Source organism: Mobula birostris, chromosome 25 (genome assembly GCF_030028105.1).
Source record: "Mobula birostris isolate sMobBir1 chromosome 25, sMobBir1.hap1, whole genome shotgun sequence".
Taxonomy (NCBI): Eukaryota; Metazoa; Chordata; class Chondrichthyes; order Myliobatiformes; family Myliobatidae; genus Mobula; species Mobula birostris.
Genome location: NC_092394.1, coordinates 35,789,373 through 35,809,012, shown reverse-complemented (window position 1 = coordinate 35,809,012; position 19,640 = coordinate 35,789,373). Strand labels below are relative to the sequence as shown.

Genomic DNA, 19,640 nt, shown 5'->3' with positions numbered 1-19,640 from the left:
CAAGCATGTTCTAACAAGAGTTTTATAGAGCTGCAACATAATCTTACAGCTCTTGAAAACCAATCCTCTGACTAATGAAGGCTAGCATACCATATGCTGCCTTAACCACCCAATCAGTTTGTGTGACAATGATCTTGCGCCCCAAATCCCTCTTCCTCCTGCTATTAACCTTGTATTCTACTTTCAAGTTTGATCTTCCAAAGTGTATCACTTCACATTTTCCTGAGTTGAACTCCATCTGCCACTTGACAGCCCATCTCTGCGTTCCATTGTAAACTTAAGTTCGCCGGACCAATAACCACACCACAAACAGTTCTTTACTTTATCCTTTTCACTAGTTTATTTGTTTGAACTCAGCCGGCGAGAAGTTTGGAGCCACACACAACAGAGGGACAGTGTTCCTCTCCCTCTGGGGGCTCATGTCGAACCTCTGTCTAACATGCAGAAACGTTACAATTTATAGAACTAGCGAGACAGAGCATTTAATTTCTGAGATAAGAGAGTCCACTAAATCAAGGTTTTAATTACAGATGGGATGTACTGTCCAATCCTTGTCAGTTATTCCCTTTACTAGGCCCTGACTTAATTACAGACAGATATTCATTCCTGTGCTTTCACTAAACAACAAGGGTACTTAGCTCAATTCTTGCAAAACTATAAGGCAGAATGTGTGCGATCCATGAGAACCCAACCCCCATAACATTCTCAGGAGACATCTGTGAGTCATTAATCTAAATAAGCCGCAGGCAGATTCCTCAATGAAGGACAAACAGAAATTTGTACACTATCCAGAACAGAGCACACGTAAGTTGGCACTTAATTTTAACCCGTTATTTACAAGAGTCCAAGAATCATTTCTTTCTTCTCCAACACCCTTAAAATGTCATCACCATTGTGATCCATGGCAGCCTTCTACATTATTCACAACACTACCAACCATCATGTCACCTGCAAATTTACTAATCCACCCCTCACTTTCTCATCCAAATCAATAATAAAAGTCACAGAGCAGGGGTACCAGAACAGATCCTTGTGGAGCACCACTAGTCTCCAACCTCTGGCCAGAATATGCTCCATATGCTACTGCCTTCTGTGGGAAAGCCAATTCTGAATCTGTAGAGCCAATTTTCCATAGATCTTGTGCCTCACAACTTTCTAGATGAAGCTACCATGCTGCTTCAAATGCTTGTAAATCCTGTGTCTAAGAATCCTCTCCTTAAGTTTTCGCACTAGTGATGTGAGACTATAATTTCCAGGATTATTCCTAATACCTTTCTTGAACAACAAATGACATTTGCCATCCTCTAATCTTCTGATACCCCTCCTATGGCCAGGGAGGACACAAGGTTCATCATCAATGTCCCAGCAATCTCTTCCTTGCTACCCATAGTAGTCTGAGGTATATCTCGTCTGATTCCAGGAACTTGTACTTGTGTATTTCAGAAGCTTCAACACTTTCTTTTTCTTAACCTCTATATGCTCCAGCACATTAGCCTGTACCCTAACCTTGTATTCGTCAAAGTCCCTCTCCCTGGTAAGCACAAAAGCAAAGTAATCATTAATGACTTCCCTATCTAATCTGTTTCCAGGCACATGGTTCTCCCTTTATCGCTGAGTAGTCCTCTCTCTCTCTGGTCATCCTTCTGTTCTTCACATACATGTAGAACCCCCTGGGGTTTTTCTTAATCCTACTTGCCAGGGCCCTTTCGTGTCTCCTAGCCCTCCTAAGTCTCTACTTCAACTCCTTATAATTCTTAAGAGCCCTGCTTAATTTTGCTTCATAAACATTTAGTATGCTTTCTCTTCACTAAATGCTCCACCTCTCCGGGTAAAGGTATATCAACAAAAGGGCAGAAAGAGAAGGGTTGTTTGTGTATATCTGTGAGTATGGTTCTGGAGCATTGTGTGGAGGGAGACCATGGCATATCAATACTCATCACTTTTGTAAATTGTCTTAATTGTCCATATGACATTATTATTGCTTTCTATTGTTAGGTTTAAAACTACACTTGATGGTATCCTTCAAAGGATTTAGAAGGAAAATGTCGATAATGGGCTTAAAGAAAAAACAACCTAAAACCTTCAAAGTTAAGGTTATTACCATGGATGCAGAAATGGAATTCAGTTGTGAGGTATGAGTGAGTTTCTGTTTTAGATGCATAAAGTATTTTAACGATTTATATCCTTAGATTATTCCAATGTTTTGAAATATTGCCTTTATGTAGGCAAATGCAACAATTGTTTTGCATATAGCAAAGAACAGTGGCAAATGTGATATTTGATTACTTGCTGCCCATTACGCCACTGATGTTTAGGACTGCAATGAAGGTTTTCTTCAATGCTGCTTGCGTAACAATATATATTTTTTGACAAGTCAGGGTTGTTAGCCCTGAGCTGAAGCCCTGAACCTGGTGGACCACTCTTAGTCTGGCCTGTACCCTTTGACCTGTTTGGCATGAATTACCCTACCAAGAGTCAAGGCACAAGGCCCTGACTCCTGCCAACATAGCTCTCTGGATCACTGGGGCATGCGAGCCTCCAAACTCTATGACAAGGTTTCAATAGGTCCATTTAATATCAAAGAAATATACACATCCTGAAACTCTTCTTCTTCACAAACATCCACGAAAACAAAGGAGTGCCCCAAAGAAAGAATGACAGTTAACTGTTAGAACTCCAAAGCCCCCCCAGCTCTCCCCTGCCATGCATAAGCAGCAGCAAAGCAATGACACCCCCTCCCCCACCAGCAAAAAAGCATCGACGCCTCCCACCAAGCACTCAAGCGTGCAGCAAAGCATCAGTAAAGACCCAGTCTTGCAGTACCCCAAAGACTACTCATTCACCCAGTAATTCAACATCCCACAGGTTCTCTCTCTCCCTAATGAGGGGAAAAGAAGTGTCCTTGTTTCACAATGAGAGAGGAGACATCACAAAGCAACTCACTGATTTATGGTGTTAAAGGTCTGTTGTGTTGCTTATTCCGAGCTCTGTGCCTAAAGAACTCGGGTCTCTGGGCACACAGCCAGCAGTCAGCTCGCTGCTTACGATCTTCCATCTCCCACGACGCATCAGGCAGTGGTGGCACTGGCCTTAAATCTGCCCGCCTCCAGTGCCACGAAAATCTGACACCCTGAAGGTGTGTTAGTCTTCCAGGCCGCATCCTTGGCATATCAAAAACTAGCTGGTCGTGAGGCCTCGAGAGCGGGTCCCATTTCCGCAAAGAACTGAAGTCAGCGTGTAACTCCAGGTCAGGGTCTTCAAAAGAACCTTGAAAAGAAAAAAAGAGATATCAAAGATAGAAATAGGGCTGTTTCCGAAGATGTAAGCAAAGGAGTCGCCGTTAGGCGCCATCGTCCTCCTTAGCTCTGTCCTCTTGGAAGGATGTTTAGTCAGTTGCTTTGTTTCTGGCAGCACTAATTATATAATGAGAATGTGATGCAGTATTTTGTTTGAAGTGGGGAAAGCTTCCTTTTCAAATATTCCAAATGAACCTTCTATTGAACTTGAGACTTGGTTGAACACAGTTTATCAATTCATCTGAAAGATGGAATTTCTGATGATGCTGCATTTTTCAGTATTTAAGTATGACCCAGATATCCTCAAATGTCTGGAACCAATACTCAGCTAATCTCATTGACCAACATGCTTAAGTAGCTTGTTCCATTTGCAACAATAGGGTCAATTGAATCTGCTGGGGAACATCCTTGGTGTCCTAACATACAAAAAATAACAATTGTAATTGTACAATAATGAAAGCTTTACATCAAAATGTACCTAACAATTCTTTTGTTTGAACTTACATCGTAATAAGCAATTGTAAAATTTTATGATGTATATGAAAGACTGGTTAATTTTTTCACCATTCACTTGTATTTGGTTATTTAAATTGGATGTATTTAAGAGAATGGAGGAAAAATATGTATTTTGTTACCAATTCTGAATCTGAGGTGACTTGAGCTGTAAATGTGAATCTAAGGTAGGTTTTGGAAAGAATTGCAGCCAGATTTAGATTTGTCTGTTTTGTTAATTGATCTGCTAGTTTTCAGATTTGTCTTTCTTGAAAGTAACTGTTATATTTAATTTGTGAAACACATTTAAACATTCAGAATGTAATAGTGCCACAAAAATGCACACTTATTCTTTAATCTACTTTTTTTTTGTTTTGTTGCCTCATTTCAAGTATTGAACCAGTTTTGCTGTTATTCCTCAGAAATATTGGCCTTTAGATTTAGGATTGTGTTCCAGGGAACACACATTGTATTAATGGAGTAATGAATTGAAGTAATGCAGAATGCTCTAAACATTGATACTTATATTATTTTAAATAATATTGTGTAAATATGTTTAGCCATGTTGGGTAAGTTATGTAAATGCTTAAGTCAGTTTAGTTCATCAGATAATAGCCACAGTCAGAGACTGGGATTCTTTTTTAATTTGGAGTTTGCAGATACTGTAATGTACTAAAATGTATTGCCTTGAAAATGAGAAAGGAGAACTTGGAATAAAGGTAAGTAGGGTAAAGATGAAAAAAAAAGTTTGGGTCAGATTTGTACAGTTTTTTTAGTTAGAGGTTCCATTGAGATTTCCTGGTTAATGACAGTTAACAGGTCCACTAGTTCCTGATATCTGTTCAGCAATTTTACACCAGGAGTAGCTTGTGTTTGTGGTGTGACTTCATCCATAGCTGTCTATGATTGAAGAGTTTTTTATGGATTATGAACATCGCAGGCATCTTTTGTTCATCCCTTATAACTCTGAACTGAGAAGGTCGTGGAGTTGCATATGGATCAGAAAGACAATTTCCTTTCCTGGAAATATTAAAGAAACAGAGTTTTAAGACAATTCCAGATGAGCCTTTTTTTGAGTGCAGCTGTTTTTTAATGTTTAATTTGTATTATTTAAATTTTATAAATTTTGAATAGTTTTAAAATCATCAGATGTAGGAGCAGTTTAAGGAAACAGAACAGCTTTTGTCAGAAAGGCCTTCAGATTTGTCTGAGATGGTGATTTGAGAATCTGCTGCTTAAGGTGTAGTCCTATTTGCATACTACTATGCTTTATGGGTTGTGGCAGCAGAGCTTACAGTGCAAACAGACCGGCAGGTTGTGGAAAGTAATGCAGCCATGGGAATGAATGATGGGCTGGATATAACAAGATGCAATCCATTGATGCAGAAAGAGTAAATCTAATCACTAGAGGAAAGAAAGACCATTTTATTGAGCTTATTGTGTGCAACAGAATCACCATTTTCTGTTATACTTTACCATGATGAATTACCAATGTAAATGCTTTTTCTATAATTGTACCTATTCCAGACTGGAATAGCTGAGGACAGTAATGAGACAAGCTCCCACTACCTATTAAATGCTCCCAATGGCGTGGACCTCAAATTGCCTCTGACAACCAAGTCCAGTTCCTGGCCTTCATGTGTGGTTTAGTTACTAAGCCTGGCAGAATAATTTCTGCTGACAGGAAGGGGCAAAGGTGGGTTACTGGTGCTTTAAAACGAATTGCTTTGGGCAGATGTGACTCATCAGCTATGGTTGGCAGCTCATCTAGGAGAAGGAAAACTCCGATCTCAAACCTCCACTGCCTTTGTGGTTGTACCCACTCATGGGGAAGGTTTTGGAAGTAAACCCCTAAGGGAAAAAACCGGAGCTGGAGTCCCTAAGGCAGTCTTACATTGAGTTCAATGTTGAATGGCAACTCCTGCGATGCTGCTGGTACTAAATTGTGTCGATCTCTGCTGTTCCTTTGGGTTCATCAGATGTGTGTGTGTGTGTGTGGGGGGGGGGAAGCTTGCTACGAGGAGAACAGCTTGCATTCCGTATCTTACTGCCCAGGCTTGTGTACCTAGTTAGCTAGGATGCAATATCTATGGTTAACTCTGACTGACGGAGGCCTCAGACCTCAGCACTATTCCAGGTCTGCAGATGTAATTGCAGCATGATTTCACATACCCTATATACACATAAATGTAAGAAAGTATAATAGGAGTATAAAAACAAATGGAAATCACAGGTCCATTTATTGGAACATGAAATTGAAAGATTGTTTCAACATTAAGAGAGATAAAATGTCAGATTAACATCTGTTCCTTTTTATTAAATATAATTCAAGTAATATGTAATGACACTGCTAAAGCATGTCTGAACTTGGAAGCAATCTAAATTCTTTCCCAAGTAAAAGGGTGATGCAATTATTTTAGAATGTGTACACACTCTTCATCCCAGTTAATTTTCAGTTTTGTTTCGGGTACTTTAGAGAAAAAGCATCTTTAATTGTGAACATGTCCCTTTCTAACAATTTTTATTACATTATTTGCCCTTGCCAATTTCAATTTTTAAGCCTTTTTTCTTGTCATTTCTGGAGACAGCCTGATTTATACTGGAGTATTGTTTCACAGGGTTAGCAAATTGGAATCATATTTTCTGATAAAGCTATTTGAACATTAGGATTAGTTATGTTGGCCAAGACAGGTCTTGGTTTTACCAAGTACCTAAGCATTGTAGTTTCCAACAGAGATGATGGTTATTGTGAGTTGTTAGTGGATAGTGGGACTATTGATTTTGTCTAATGGTATCACCTGTTTCTCATTGGCTCATGTGTGGGCTAAGATTGTGATGAAGTCTGGACTGAGTAGTCCTGGCAAAAGGTAAACTGCTTTCAATTAGTAGGTTATTAATAAGACCATAAGAGATAGGAACAGAATTAGGCCATTCAGCTCATTGAATCTGCTTCACTATTTAATCATAGCTGATCCATTTTCCCCCTCAACCCCATTCTCCTGCCTTCTCCCTGTAACCTTTCATACCCTGACTGATCAGGAATCTATCAACCTCCACCTTAAATGCACCCAATGACCACAGCTGCCTCTGGTAATGAATTCCACAGAGTCTCAACACTCTGACAAAAGAATGTCCTCACTATTCTGAGGCTATAGGAAATTTCCTCTACATCCACTCTATCTAGACCTTTTAACAGTTGATAGGTTTCAATGAAATTCCCCCCCCCCCCCATCTTCTGAATTCCAGTGAGTGCAGGCCCAGAGCCATCAAATGCTCCTTATATGGTAAGTCTTTCATTCCAGGAATTATTCTTGTGAACTTCCTCTGAAACCTCTCCAATGCCAGGACATCCTTTCTTAGATAAGGGGCCTAGAACTGCTCACAGTACTCTAAGTGAGGCCTCACCAGTGCCTTATAAATCCTCAGTATTCTATCCTTGCCTTTATATTTTCGTCCTCTCAAAGTGAGTGCAAATATTGTGAAACCCCTTTTTTCCCACACGCATCTCTAGAGATGTGGCTTGTTAGCCCCTCGTGAACAGCCATTGGACTCAGCATTGAGAACCACCTTTCTCAAACTCTGTGCGTCTATGGTCGGTATGACTTCAGTCCCACCAAAACCTGGAAGTTGGGATGTTTCAACCACCCGAACCCCGATCTGTGCAAATACTGTGTTAATACTGCCCCCATGCAATTAGCCATCAGCAAGACATAACAGAACATACATTGCATATAACTCACACATTGGACCCACTGTCTGCATGAGGACACATGCCACCTTCCGAATGTCGTTCGAAGTCCACATCCAACAAACAGGCTTTCCCCATGGGAGTATTGGTCCTTCCTCCTTGAAGTCACTCATCTGCATCAGGCATCTTTTGCAACAGGGACGGCATCCTCGGGCATCTTCCCTCCTGTCTTCTCTCAGCTTTTGCCAAAAGACCTTGACAGACACCAGTGTCCTTCACAAAAAATTTCTCTGCCCAGCGTCCTTTAGAACAGGGGTCCCCAACCTTTTTCGCACTGCAGACCAGTTTAATGTTGACAATATTCTTGCGGACTGGCCGACCAGGGGTAGGGGGGAAGGGGGGTGTTGAAGTAGGGTTAAACTCACCTCAACATGTCTTTTACAGTTAAGGTTGCCAACTTTCTCACTCCCAAATAAGGGACAAAGGTAGCAGTCAAATCCCGGGACACTTTACCCCAGGAAAGGCTACCATGACCATGAAGACTTGCGCGGGCACCTGTGTGCGCATGCGTGACGTGCCGAATATTTCCCCCCACAAATCAGTTTTGCCTTCATCTTCCGGACTACACTGTACATACATTATTTCTACTTTATATAGGCTGTGTATTTATCATATCATTCCTGCTTTTACTATATGTTACTGTTATTTATTTTCAGTTTTGTTTTATTTGGTATGATTTGTTACATTATTTTTTGGGTCTGGGGACGCTCAAAAATGTTTCCCATATAAATTAATGGTAATTGCTTCTTCGCTTCATGCCATTTCGGCTGGAAAGGTTTCATAGGAATGCTCTACCATAGCGGGGGAGATACAGGACAAACCAACTTAGCCCAATATACGGGATGTCCTGGCAAATACGGGACAGTTGGCAACCCTATGTTCAAGTTCAACAGTGCATGACAGGGAATGAGGAAAGGTGCAGCTGACTCGTATCGTTTCCTCACGACCTGGTAGCATATGCTTTGCGGACACCCAATTCCACCATCTTGATTGGCTGACACAACATTCCGAAGTTGAACAACATAGTCGCTTATGTTTAGCTCAAACCCAAACATGCTAGAAGCTGAAAGAGACTGCTCTTACAGAACTGCTAAAATGAAATACCTACAGAGTAGCAGTAAAAATCTTAAGCAGGGCTTTACAATTACATTTGCCTTCTTCACCACTGACTCAACCTGCAAGTTAACCTTTAGGGAATCCTGCAGGAGGACTCTCTGCACCTTGGATTTTTGTATTTTCTACCTGTTGATAAAATAGTGTACACTTTTGTTGCTTCAATCAAAGTGCGTGATGTATTCCATCTGCCACTTTGCTCATTCTTTTCATCATTCTAAGTCCTTCTGCAGCCTCTCTGCTTCCTCAACACTGCCTGTCCCTCCACCTATTTTAATATTGTCTGCAGACTTGGCCACTAGGCCATCAATTCTATCATTCAAATCATTGGTAATAACATTTCAAAAAAAGCAGTTCCAACACTGACCCCTGCAGAACACCAATAGTCACCGGTAGCCAACCAGAAAAGGCGACCTTTATTTCCAGTCTTTGTCTCCTGCTAATCAGGTAATCCTCTATCCATGCTAGTATCTTTCCTGTAATACCATGGGCTCTTGTTAAGCAGCCTCATGTGCAGCACCTTGTCAAAGTCTTTCTGAAAATTCAAGTAGGCAACATCCACTGATTCTCCTTTGTCTGTCCTGCTTTCTGTTTTGTGAAAATGACTTCCAGCAGATTTGTCAGGCAAAGTTCAAAGTACATTTATTATCAAAGTATGTATACTTTATACAACCTTGAGATTTGTCTCCTTACAGGCAGCCACAAAACAAAGAAACCCAATAGAATTAAAAACAAAAGACCGTCAAACACCCAGTGTGCAGAGAGAGAGAAAAAACAAATCGTGCAAACAATAAAAGCAAGCAAACAGCATTCACAACTGAAGTTCACAAAGCCAGGTATCAATTCAGCTGATCCAGAAGTCCACTAGTTACAAACTTTGTACAAACCACAGCCTCCATCCAGCACAGATGAGCAAACCCTGCGGAACAGTGAACCGTTTTGCCTCTGACCCTGACAGCCTGACCATTTCAATCTGGCCCCATGCTTAAATCATCCAAACTTTGGGTCATTTGTCATTCTTTGCCACTTTGATATGCCCTTGGGCTTGGGCTCTGCTGCCTCAATTATGCCACTACCCAACCTTTCCAATTCGTCTCAGCTCTTAAATCGATCAAACCTCGGATCTTTTCTCAACTTCGCTTCGCCTTGGCTCTGCCGCATCGAATAGCCTCCAGGTCAGCTCCAGCAACTCCAGCCGGACATGCTGCAACCATCCTGCCTCTCCAAGACTCCAGCCACAAAAATGCCAGGTTGCACAGGTGATTCAACTGAACTCAGGCAAGGAGGCCACAGGCAACTATTGCAGCAATTATTTACCAGAAAAAGTATGAATACCAAAGTATTTGGTTGCTCTCTTTGTTTCATTGGCCACCAGCAAGTGGTCACTTAACCTCAGCAGCACCGTCTTAAACAGGAACATTTTTCCCTTCAGGAAACCATGCGACTATGGCCTATTTTATCATGTGCCACCAAATACTCTGAAACTACATCCTTTACAGTCGACTCCAACATCTTACCAACCACTGAGGTCAGACTAACTGGCCTAAAATTTCCTTTCTTCTGCCTTCCTCCTTTCTTAAAGTGGAGTGACATTTGCAATTTTACAGTCCTCTGGAACCATGCTAGAATCTATTGATTCTTGAAAGATCATTACCAATGCCTTCACAATCTTCTCCAGCCACCTCTTTCAGAATCCTGGGATGTATCCATCTGGTTCAGGTGACTTAGCCACCTTCAGACACTTCAGCCTCCCAAGCACCTTCTCCCTAGTGATAGCAATTGTACTTGCTTCTGTCCCCTGACATTCTTGAACTTTCAGCATATTGCTAGTGTGTTCCACAATGAAGATGGATGCAACATACTTATTTAGTTCATCCGGAATTTCCTTGTCCCCCATTTCAACTTCTCCAGCGTCATTTTCCAGTGATCCAATATCTACTCTTACCTCTCTTTTAATATATCTAAAAAAGTCTTTTGATAGCCTGTCTGATATTATTGGCTATCTTACTTTCATATTTCATCTTATTCCTTCTCCTTACAGCTTTTTAGTTGCATTCTGCTGGCTTTTAAAGCTTCCCAATTCTCTAACTTCCCATTAATTTGTGCTGTATTATATATTCTCTTTTGCATTTGTTTTGACTTTCCTTGTCAGCCCTGGCTGCATCATCCTGCCGTTAGAATACTACTACTTTGGAAAGTATCTGTCCTGTGCCTTTGAATTTCTCTCAGGAACTCCAGCCATTGCTGTTCTGCCGTCATCCCTGCTAGTGCCCCCTTCTAATTAACTCTGGCCAGTTCCTCTCTGGTGCATCTATAATTCCCTTTACTCCATCCTCTTAAATTGCGGGGTGAAGTCAATCATATTATGATCTCTACCTCCTAAGGCTTTGTTTACCTTGAGCTTCCTAATCAAATCTGTTTCGTTACAGAACACCCAATCCATAATTGCCTTTTCCTTCATGCAGTCAGCCGCAAGCTGCTCTAAAAAGCCATCTCATTGGCATTTTACGAGTTTTCTCTTGGGATCCAGCACCAACTTGATTTTCCCAATCTAACTGCATGTCGAAGTCCTTCATTACTATCGTAACATTGCCCTTTTGGCGTGCGTTTTCTATTTCCTGTTGTAGTTTATAGCCCACATCCTGGCTACTGTTCAGAGGCCTGTATCTAACTCCCATTAGGATTTTTTTTTACCCTTGCAGTTTCTTAACTTACCCATAAGGATTTCACAGCTTCTGATCCTATATCACCTCATTCTAAGGATTTGATTTCTTATTGTCTTGCCAATGTAGCCATGTCACCCCTTCTGCTTACCTGTCTGTCCTTTCAATACAATGTGTACCCTTGGATGTTAAGCTCCCAACTGCTGTGCTTTCAGACATGACTGAGTGATGCCCACAACATCATACTTGCCATTCTGTAACTGCACTACAAGATCATTTATCTTATTCCATATACTGCATGCATTCAAATGTAATGCCTTCAGTCCTGTATTTGTCACTCTTTTTGTTTTTTTTTTTTTTTTTGGCCCCCCCTCCCCTTTTTAAACATTGCAACTTATCCCATTGACTGCAGTTTTGGCTTATCATCAGCCTTTCCTTGTTAACAGTCTCACTACGCACTGCCACTGATCGTAAACCAACTGCCTGCAAAGATGTTAGTCCCCCTTGGGATCAGGTGTAACCTGTGCCTTTTGTACAGGGCATGCCTTTCCCAGAAGAGATGTCAATTATCTAAATATCTGAAACCTTGCCCCCTGTACTAGTTCCTTAGACACTCATTTATCTGCCAAAACATCCTATTCTTACTCTCACAGCTGTGTGCCACAGGCAGCAACCCAGAGGTTACTACCCTGGAGGTCCTGCTTTTCAACTTTCGACCTAACTCCTAAATTTTCTCTTCAGGACCTCCTCCATTTTACTACCGATGTCATTGGTGGCATTATGTGCTAAGACATACGGCTGCTCACCTTCCACCTTTAAGTAGGTGCTGCTTGATAGTACTGTCGATGACAGCTTCTATAATTGTAAATACATTGATTGTGTCATAAGAGCTGTATTGGATTTGTCTTGCTTTTTTTGAAGAAGGTAGATTTGGGCAGGTTTTGCATTGTCAGGTAGAAACCAGTGCTGTAGGTGTACTGTAAGAGCCTCCCTAGAGGTGCAGCTTCTTATGGAATGGGGAGGGGGGAGGATCTGTAGTACCTTGGCTGGGTTGTTGTCCAGTTCTACATCTATACTTGCAACTCTTTCTTAAAATCTCTCTGAGTGAATTGAATTGGCTGTAGATTGACATCTATGATGGTGGTGTTCTTGAGAGGGAATTAAGATGGATCGTCTATTCAGTATTTCATTCTGAACATGGTTGGCAGGTGCTTTGGCTAGGTTGTATCATCACTCAGTGATACCAGGTAAGTTAATTTATCTCAGACTTTTTTAAAAATGAAAACTATCCTGGTTGTAAAACTTCAGATTCCTTCTTCACTTCATCTGTGCAGTGTTGCCAAAGTCTAGATTGCCAGGCCAAGAAATGCAGGACCAGATAATATTAAACAATAATTCAAGATATTAAAAATTTTGTTCATTTTTATTTCTTGCAGGTGAAATGGAAAGGGAAAGACCTCTTTGACTTGGTGTGTAGAACAATTGGATTGCGAGAAACTTGGTTCTTTGGACTACGATACATGGTAAAAGATACCTCTGCATGGTTAAAAATGGAGAAAAAGGTTTGTATAAAGTTTTTATTTGGTTTAAAAATATTTGCAGAAATTTTAAATTTGAATGCTTAAAACTATAAACTGTCAAGATTACTTGATAGCATTTTAAACTTGTACTATTGATCTCTAAACATATTCATCTGTAAATCTTAAAATGTTATCTGGAACGTAATAGAATTTATATAAATGTTAGCAAAATTGACTCTGCAAAAATTCTGAATTTATAGTTTGCAAATATTGAAGAAAAGCATGTTGCGGATTTGAATGGACCAAATCTTTTTATTGTACCGATCTTAAAAGCGATCAAATAAGGATTAATTGTGGGTTGCACCAATAAATTGTGTAGCTTGACTTTTGGTGTCCATTGTGTCATAGGTTGGAAAGAATTGATAATTTTATGGAAGGAACTAATAAAGATAATAGAAGTTGAATGGAAAATTAAGGGTGTGTAATGAAAATAGAAAATGTGTGAAGCATTTTTCAGAACTGGTAGCATCTGTGAAGTGATAGAGATGGGGTCAAGTTTGAATCCACTGATCATTCAGAACTGGTTCCATGATGTTAACACAGATGATAACTTTTGCAAATCTTCAAAATATCTTTGAAACCCTCGTGCTTTGTAAAATAAAAACAATCTTGTGTAAGTAGTCTTTCAAAACATTTTGTCACTTGAAATGGAACTCATACCATTATCAATAATAATGGCTGGTGAAGATGTTCTGGTTATGTACCCTTGTGTCATCTCTTTTTAATATCATTGATTTAGTTGATTCATTTGATTTAACTAAAATAAATATCCTTCTACTTCATAGCTTTCTATTTGGATACATGTATGAAAGGGACCTAGAGTTATTGTATATTTCAACTTTTTCTTTTTTCCTTTCTACAGAGCTATGTTTGACTCTATTCTGGTATCTCTGAAAGTTTCTGATATCTGTGAATACACTGAATTTTTTTCACAAACCTCTGTAATTCAAGTTGCTATGAAATAGTGCTATCTTTGAGAAAAACATTTCAGTTTTAAGTTTTTTATTGTAGATAAATACAGAGATGATCACTGAGTTATGATATTCTCTTTAAATGCATTGGGGAATTTGTTTTTGTATCACTACAAACAGGTGTTGGATCAAGAAGTTCCCAAGGAGGATCCGATTACATTTCACTTCCTGGCCAAGTTCTATCCTGAGAAAGTAGAAGAAGAACTTGTCCAAGAAATCACCCAGCACCTTTTCTTTCTGCAGGTATGTATCCATTTTCCTGCAGATTGGTTTTATGTTTTTCCTAATGGAATGCCTGTAATCCTTGGTGCATATCATCAGATGGGTTAATAGGCGACCTTCAATATATACAGTAGTGCTAGAAAGTTTGTGAACCCTGTAGAATTTCCTCTTTCCACATAAATATGACCTAAAATGTGATCAGATCTTCGTGAAGTCCTTAAAACTAGATAAAGAGAACCCTGTTAAATAAATAACACAAAAAGCATTATACTTTATTTTTTTTGTGAAAAATGATCCAATATTACATATATTTGTTGGAAAAAGTATATGAACCTTTGCTTTCAGTAACTGGTGTGACCTCCTTGTAGAGCAATAACTTCAACCAAACATTTCCGGTAACTGTTGATCCATCCTGCACGATGGCTTGAAGGAATTTTAGGCCATTCCTCCTTGCAAGACTGCTTCAACACTGGGATGTTGGTGGGCTTCCTTGCATTAACGGCTTGCTTCAGTTCCTTCCATAATATTTCTATAGGATTAAGGTCAGGACTTGACTATTCCAAAACACAGGTATTCTACTTTTTAAAACATTCTATTATTCATGTTCTTTTGTCTTTCGGATATTGTCTGGTTGCATTATCCAACTTCTATTAAGTGTCAGATGATGGACTGCTACCTTGACATTTTCCTGTAAAATGTCTTGATACAATTTTGAATTCCTTGTTCCCTCAACGATTGCAAGCTGTGTAGGCCCTGAGGCAGCAAAGCAGCCCCAAACCATGCTGCTCTTTCCACCATGCTTCACAATTGGGATGAGGTTTTGGTGTTGGTGTACGATGCCCCTTTTCCTTCAAATATAGCAATGTGCATTTCTGCCAAAAAGTTAAGCTTTTGTCTCATCTGTTCACAGAACATTGTTACACATCTCAAGTTTGCAAAAGACCACCTGGATGTTTTACAACACTTCTGGGGCAATGTTGTTTGCTTGTTTGTTTTTTTTAGAGATGGCAGCTTCTTCCATGGTGTCCTTCCACGAACACCATTCTTCAGTGTTTTTTTTTTCTTAGTGGACATGTGAATGGAGACTTTAGCAAGTCCTTGAGATTTTTGCAGGTGTTTTGCTGTTACCCTTGTATTCTTTTTCACCTCATTCAGCATTGCACATTGTGTTCTTGGTGTGATCTTTGCAGGACACCCACTCCTAGGGAGAGTAGCAACAGTACTGAATTTCCTTCAGTTTTGGACAATTTCTCTTCCTTATGATCTCTCAGGACTTTAGAAATGCTTTTGTAGCCTTTTCCTGCTTCATGATCTCTACAATTCTTCTTCTAAGGTCCTTTGAAAATCGTTTTGATGGGAGTATGGTGCACAAACAGATCTTTCTTGAGAAGAGCGGACTCTGTCAATAACTTGACTTTGTGTGTATGTGTTTTTTAATATATAGGTCAGGGCACCTCTACAACCCACACCTCTAATCTTATCTCATTGATTGGAACATCTGACTCCAAATAGCTTCTGTAGAAGGCATTGTCCTAGAGATTCACATACTTTTTGCAACAAATGTATGTAATATTGGATCACTTTTCTCAATAAATAAATGAACAATATAATGATTTTGTGTTTATTTAATTGGGTACTCTTTATCTAGTTTTAGTACTTGTGAAAATCATCACATGTTAGGTCTTATTTATGCAGAAATAGAGAAATTTTTACAGGGTTCACAAGCTTTCTATGCCCACTGTGTGGAAGGTCTGTTTTTCTAGCCCGTTTGCAGTCAGTGGTGTTAGCAGGGTCAGTGGGCAGCAAGTCTAGGAAATGAGCAAGTTCCGGTTGTATCATCTATTCCTGATAGTGTGGAAACTGAAAAACTAAGCTGCAGAGGAATATAGTTTATTGTGTGCTTAGCAAAGCAGCCACGACCTGAGTGAATGCAAAACCTGTGTACCTGGTGGGATTAGAATTGTGCATTACTTGGGACAATCTATTTTTTAAAAAGTTATGAAAGTCTGGTGATTACAACAAGTTGATGAAAATGAAATACTATCACGGTGGAGAAAGTTGTGCAATTTTACTGGAACAAGAAAAAGTAAAAGATGAAATAACGCATTTTTTAAATTTGCAAAATAATTTGAAAGGCCTCTTCCATCGGAGGAGCCAGTTTGTCTTTGAAATGATTACCAAGTAATGAAGAGAGGGAGTAGGCAGCAAAGGAAGAGCCTGTATTGAGAAGATGGCCATGTACAAAACAGACTTGAAGGCCAAATGATGGCAAAGATGCAACGTATGAGTAGAGAAGGATGAACTGGAACATAGCGTAGATAGTTAAATCAGAAACTGTTGAGAACCAGAAGAGTGGTGAATTGACCATTTGCATTCAGAACTAGCTTGCCCGTAGAAGACAGAAAGTAGTGGTCGAAGTGACTTGTTCTATGATTAGCCTATGATTAGTTGTATTCCACTGATCTGTACTGAAGCCTCTTCTGTTTGTGTGATACATACATTACATGGATGAAAATGTGGGTGGGTGGATTAGTAAGTCTGTAGAAGATACGAAGATTGGTAGTGTTGTGGATAGTGTAGACGACCGGCAAAGAATATGGTGGGATATAGATCAGTTTCAGAAGTGTGCGGAGAAATGGCAGATGGAGTTTAACCCAGATATATGTCAGGTGTTGTGTCAGAGACAGGTCACTGTTGAGGGTAAGAGTCTTAACCTTATTGAAGAGCAGAAGGATCTTGGGATCCAAATTCATAGCTCCCTGAAAGTAGCTACACAGGTTAATAGGGTAGTTCAGAAGGCATGTGGCATGCTTGCTTTTATAAGTCAAGACATTGAGGTCAAAAGTCAGGAAGTTACTTTACAGCTTTATAAAATCCTAATAGGGCTGCATCTGGAGTATTGCATACGGCTCTCATAGGAAGGATGTTGACGCATTGGAGAGGGTGCAGAAGAGGGTTACCAGCATGCTGCCTTGTTCAACCTCTCGTTATAGCACAAGGCCTCTAATTCAGGCAACATTCTGGTAACCCTCTCAGAAGCTTCAACACCCTTGCTATAATGGGGTGACCAGAACTGTACTCCAGATGCAGCCTAACTAGAATACTCACATCATTATAGAGGCGCATAGTAGAGAGCATCCTAAGAAGCTGCATTACTTGGTATGGAAACTGCACTGTGGCAGACAGGAAGGCTTTACAACAGGTGGTCAAAACTGCCCAATGCATCACTGGCACCAGTCTACCCGGTTATTGGGGACATTTACACGGAAAGGTCCCGGAAAAGGACCAGTAACATCATGTAGGATCTCGCACACCCTGCTCATGGACTGTTTGTCTATTCCTATTTAGGGAGGTGACTACGTAGCATCCACGCCAGGACAACCAGACTCCAAAACTGTTACTTTCCCTGAGCAATAAGGCTGATCAACACTTTTACCCACTATCTCCACCACTACTTTATTATTCCCTGTCAGTCATTATGTACAGCCCAACATTGCTTTATGCATATACAATCAATGTATATAAATTATCTTGTGTATTTATATTCATTGTGTTTTTTAAATTATTAATTCTTTATCTTTTGTGTTTTTTTTGTGCTGCATCTGACCCTGAGTAACAATTATTTTGTTCTCCTTTCACTTGTGTACAAGAAATGACATTAAAGAATCTTGAATTAGGCACTTTTAAGAGGCGCATAGATTGGCACATGAATGTGGGGAAAATAGAAGGATATGGACATGGTAAAGGCCGAAGAGATTAGTTTAGTTGGCCATTTGATTACAAATTTAGTTGGTTCAGCACAACATTCTGGGCCAAAGGGCTTGTTCCTGTGCTGTACTTTTTAATTGCTCTAATATGGTAAAATGTTTCATACATTTAACATTGTTGGTCTGAGGAATAGATTAAACTCTTCTATATCCACCAATTAGAGAATATTTCCAATCATTCATGTCTGGAAACTTTAAACAGCTGTAAATCAGCTTTGTTGAGGGATGAAAATAAGGGAGGAACACGGAAATTTGTGAATCTCATCATGAGTATAAGGCCAGACATGAATGTTTAGGAGTTGAAAACTGAAGCCACTGTAAAATAATGCTTGTGCATGAATAACGAATTGCCCATTAGTATGTCATACAGAGCTTTGTCATTGGGTGATGGAAAGATGTGGTCAGTTTCTGACTGGTAATGGGTTCAGCAGAATTTGTGATGCCCCCTAGTCAGTCAGGCAATTGTGAAGAAAGTAAGAGCAATTGTTTGCAGCGCTAACAGTGAGGACAGAGTGTGCATCCACCTGCTGACTAAATCTATAGGTTCAACAATGCAAATATTTATAGGCAGTAAATGACAATAAATGTATATGTGTAAAATTTGCTTGTATAAGTAACTTTGACCAGAGTAAACCTAATTTTAAACATGTAGCAGTAACATTAATTCAATGATAAATGTTGTTTATATATACATCAATTAAATAAAATAATTTTAAGAAGGACTTTTCCAGTTGGAAGTATGATAGTAAACTCTTGTGTTGGCCGCATTGGATTCTTCGCTCAAAGAAAATCAGTGAGCCATTTTGTTGCATGTATTTGGCTGATAATATCATAATTAAAAGCTGGCATGGGATTGTCATATGCTTCAGGAATTGTATCATAATTTGGATTGAAATATCTTATTCCTTTTGCACAGGTGAAGAAACAGATCTTGGATGAGGAGATTTATTGCTCCCCTGAGGCTTCCGTGCTGCTGGCATCTTATGCTGTTCAAGCAAAGGTTTGGCGTCATAATCTATTAAAAATATTCTAAGTCCAAGATAAAAACATGTACAGTGGATTCTGGTTAATTAGCCATCAGCTAATCAGAGCACCTGCTTATCTGGGACAACTCTTAAAGAACAAAAAACTAATTGAAGAAATAACCAGGGTTCCTTTCCTTTATTTGGGACAGGAGACTGAAATACAAATACATGGTTGAGAAAAAATGTGTACCATATGTAGTATCTTAGGGCTAATGTAGAGACTATTGAATGGAAAATACGAACTTTCTGCTAGCTGATAAATTTTCTGTTCTTTAGTTATACACATGGTCTTTTCTATCACTTTACTTGGTCTCTTCACTGAGACTTGATTACACTTCTTTTGTTCCCTTTCACTGTAAAGAACAGACTGCAGAAGTGTCCAGCTTTTCTCCCAGTTGCAAATTGACAAGTTTTTACTGTCATGTTCAATGCTGACGCCCAAATCCAAGTCACTACAGAATTGTGCACTTGGCAGATTGCCGCTAGTTTCTAACTAACGTCAGTTGCATGCACTTGTGTGGCCGTTAGACACTACACTGTGCTTGGAGCCCAGTTTTTAAATTGCATCAGTTGTATGTGTTTGTGTTGTTATCCATTTGGGTTGATGGATGTTGATTCAAAAAGCTGTGATTTTTGATAATTTTGGTTAATTTGACTTAAAAAATTCAGATCCTTGCCAAAATCTGACACTAGCTGGGGAAGAAACCCCCACTGGACCAAATTTAAAAAGAAAACTTGAGTTAGTGACTAAACATGAATCCAA

General features: G+C 39.6%; 1 protein-coding gene across 4 annotated transcripts in view; it reads left to right on the top strand.

The window, feature by feature from the left end:
* The window catches only part of nf2b (NF2, moesin-ezrin-radixin like (MERLIN) tumor suppressor b), a 58,020-nt gene that overhangs the window by 5,404 nt on the left and 32,976 nt on the right, over window positions 1-19,640 (top strand). For all 4 annotated transcript variants that reach the window (XM_072243380.1, XM_072243381.1, XM_072243377.1 and 1 more), the window contains exons 2-5: window positions 1,996-2,132; window positions 12,749-12,874; window positions 13,984-14,106; window positions 18,769-18,852. In XM_072243380.1, the coding sequence (XP_072099481.1) occupies window positions 2,013-2,132; window positions 12,749-12,874; window positions 13,984-14,106; window positions 18,769-18,852 (453 nt within the window). In that variant the 5' untranslated portion in view covers window positions 1,996-2,012. The remainder of the gene's footprint in view (window positions 1-1,995; window positions 2,133-12,748; window positions 12,875-13,983; window positions 14,107-18,768; window positions 18,853-19,640) is intronic.